Source organism: Leptinotarsa decemlineata, unplaced genomic scaffold, assembly GCF_025532065.1.
Source record: "Leptinotarsa decemlineata unplaced genomic scaffold, Ldec_3_MD MMD2_tig00078360_RagTag_RagTag, whole genome shotgun sequence".
Lineage (NCBI taxonomy): Eukaryota > Metazoa > Arthropoda > Insecta > Coleoptera > Chrysomelidae > Leptinotarsa > Leptinotarsa decemlineata.
This window is the reverse complement of record NW_027412727.1, coordinates 1,022,764-1,024,656: the sequence shown is the minus strand read 5'-3', so window position 1 is coordinate 1,024,656 and position 1,893 is coordinate 1,022,764. Positions and strand designations below refer to the sequence as shown.

Here is a 1,893-nt window from a genome sequence, read left to right as displayed (position 1 = left end):
GTGATTATCCATACAAATTAAATAAGAGTAAATTTCACTTGGGTGATTTAAGTCAGTTTTTTTTATTCATGGAGTTTTGTGAGTGTGCTATATGTACCATTTCTAAGAAAAGCCTCTTGGTAGTGTTTTTTTCGGTTGATAAAATTTTAATTGAATTATAATCCATACAGTGTCCTTGTTTAGGGATATGTTCACTCAAAGCACATCTTTCCGGGTGTAACCTACTGTCACTTTTGTGTGCTGTGATCCGATCTTTTAATAATCTAGATGTCTGTCCTATATATTCTTTGTCACAGTTTCTACATGGTATACAGTAAACTACATCCGAACAGTTGTTATAGGGAGTTTTGTCTTTTAATTTTTAAAAAATCCTATCGATTGTTAAAACATTTTTGTTTGCCATTTTGATATTGTTATTGGCAGACTTCAGGATTCTGGATAATCCTGGGTTGATATCTTTAATGTATGGAAGAGATGCATGAAAATTGGAAATTTGACTCAACTCAGTGGGACCTGCAGTTTCTGCATTCAATGAAACATGTGAATGATTATTCACATGGGTTAAAGTATCGTTGATATTGTTATTATTTGATAATCTGAAATTGTTTGTATTTAAATTGTCTGTGGATGAAGTTCTGTACAATAATTTTTTTAGGAACTGTGGTGGGTATGAGTTTTGCCAAAAAAGTTTGTAAAGGATATCTAGTTTTTTTTGTGAAAGGAAATGTCAGAGATCTTGAGAACCCTTTCTTTCATTTTTTTTATTACGTTCGTCTTCATGTTTTGGTTGTGATATGACTAATAGTTGATATAGCGACCCGAGCTCATCGGTTTTCTATACCAATCTATGTATATCACGTTATTCGGTGATCTGATGAAGAGAGTCTCTAGGAAAGGAACACTGTTTCCTTCATTTTCTTTTTCTAGTGTAAATTGTATATATGGATCGTAGCTGTTGAAAATGGACAGGGTTTCATCAAGAAATTCTCTGGGGATGGATATGATAATATCGTCTACATATTTTTTGAGGGAGAACGGTTTGTAAGGGAGTACTTCCAGGACAATGTCCAGCAAGTCGTCCATGACGTAAGCTGCCAAAATAGGGCTTATTTTGGCTCCCATTGGGGTGCCAAAAGTTTGTTTATAAAATTAACTGTTATATTTGAAATAAGTGTTGTTGAGTAAAAAGGAGATTAGATTTAGAAAAGAATCTTTAGTTAAATTGCAAAAACCACTGATCACGTCCCATTTCCTCTCTATGGATCTCAGACAGGTGTCTAAGTATACGTTGCTGAAAAGGGAAACTACATCTAAACTAGCTAATACAAAATTATTTGGAAGTGTCATACCATAGAAGATATTGTTCACTTCAAAGGAATCTTTAATGTAATAATCATTATTGTAATCATATGCTTTGGTGAGAATATCAGTAAGGAAGGAAGCAGTGGATTCTGTGGGTGCTTTTATGGAAGCTACTATTGGTCTACCAGATAATGTAGGTTTATGGATTTTTGAAAGCGAGTAAAATTTTGGAGTTACTGAATTATATGATGTTAATTTTTTCTTCATTGCTTCATCAATCTCATTGTTGATATATAAAGATTCGATCAAGTTATTACTTTTCGTTTGTATTGAAAACGTTGGGTCTGGGGAAAGTTCAACGTACTAGCTGTTATTTACTATGAGGTCACTAGATATTGCATCATATTGATCTCTGTCCATAACAACTGTTACGTTGCCTTTATCTGATCTAGTTATAATTAAGTTAGGGTTGTCTTTAAGGAATTTTTTGGATTGATTATATAAACTATGGAAAAATGAGTAATTTTGTTGAGAATTGTGAAAACCATTTGTAATCAAATTTGTAGATTTTGAAATTATGATATTTTTCAT

General features: G+C 32.5%; 1 protein-coding gene across 1 annotated transcript; it reads right to left on the bottom strand.

The window, feature by feature from the left end:
* Positions 1-798: 798 nt before the first annotated feature.
* On the bottom strand, positions 799-1,122 carry LOC141487064 (uncharacterized). The gene has a single exon (XM_074185867.1). The coding sequence runs from the start codon at positions 1,120-1,122 to the stop codon at positions 799-801; it is 324 nt and encodes a 107-aa protein (XP_074041968.1).
* Between the last annotated feature and the right edge of the window lie 771 nt (positions 1,123-1,893).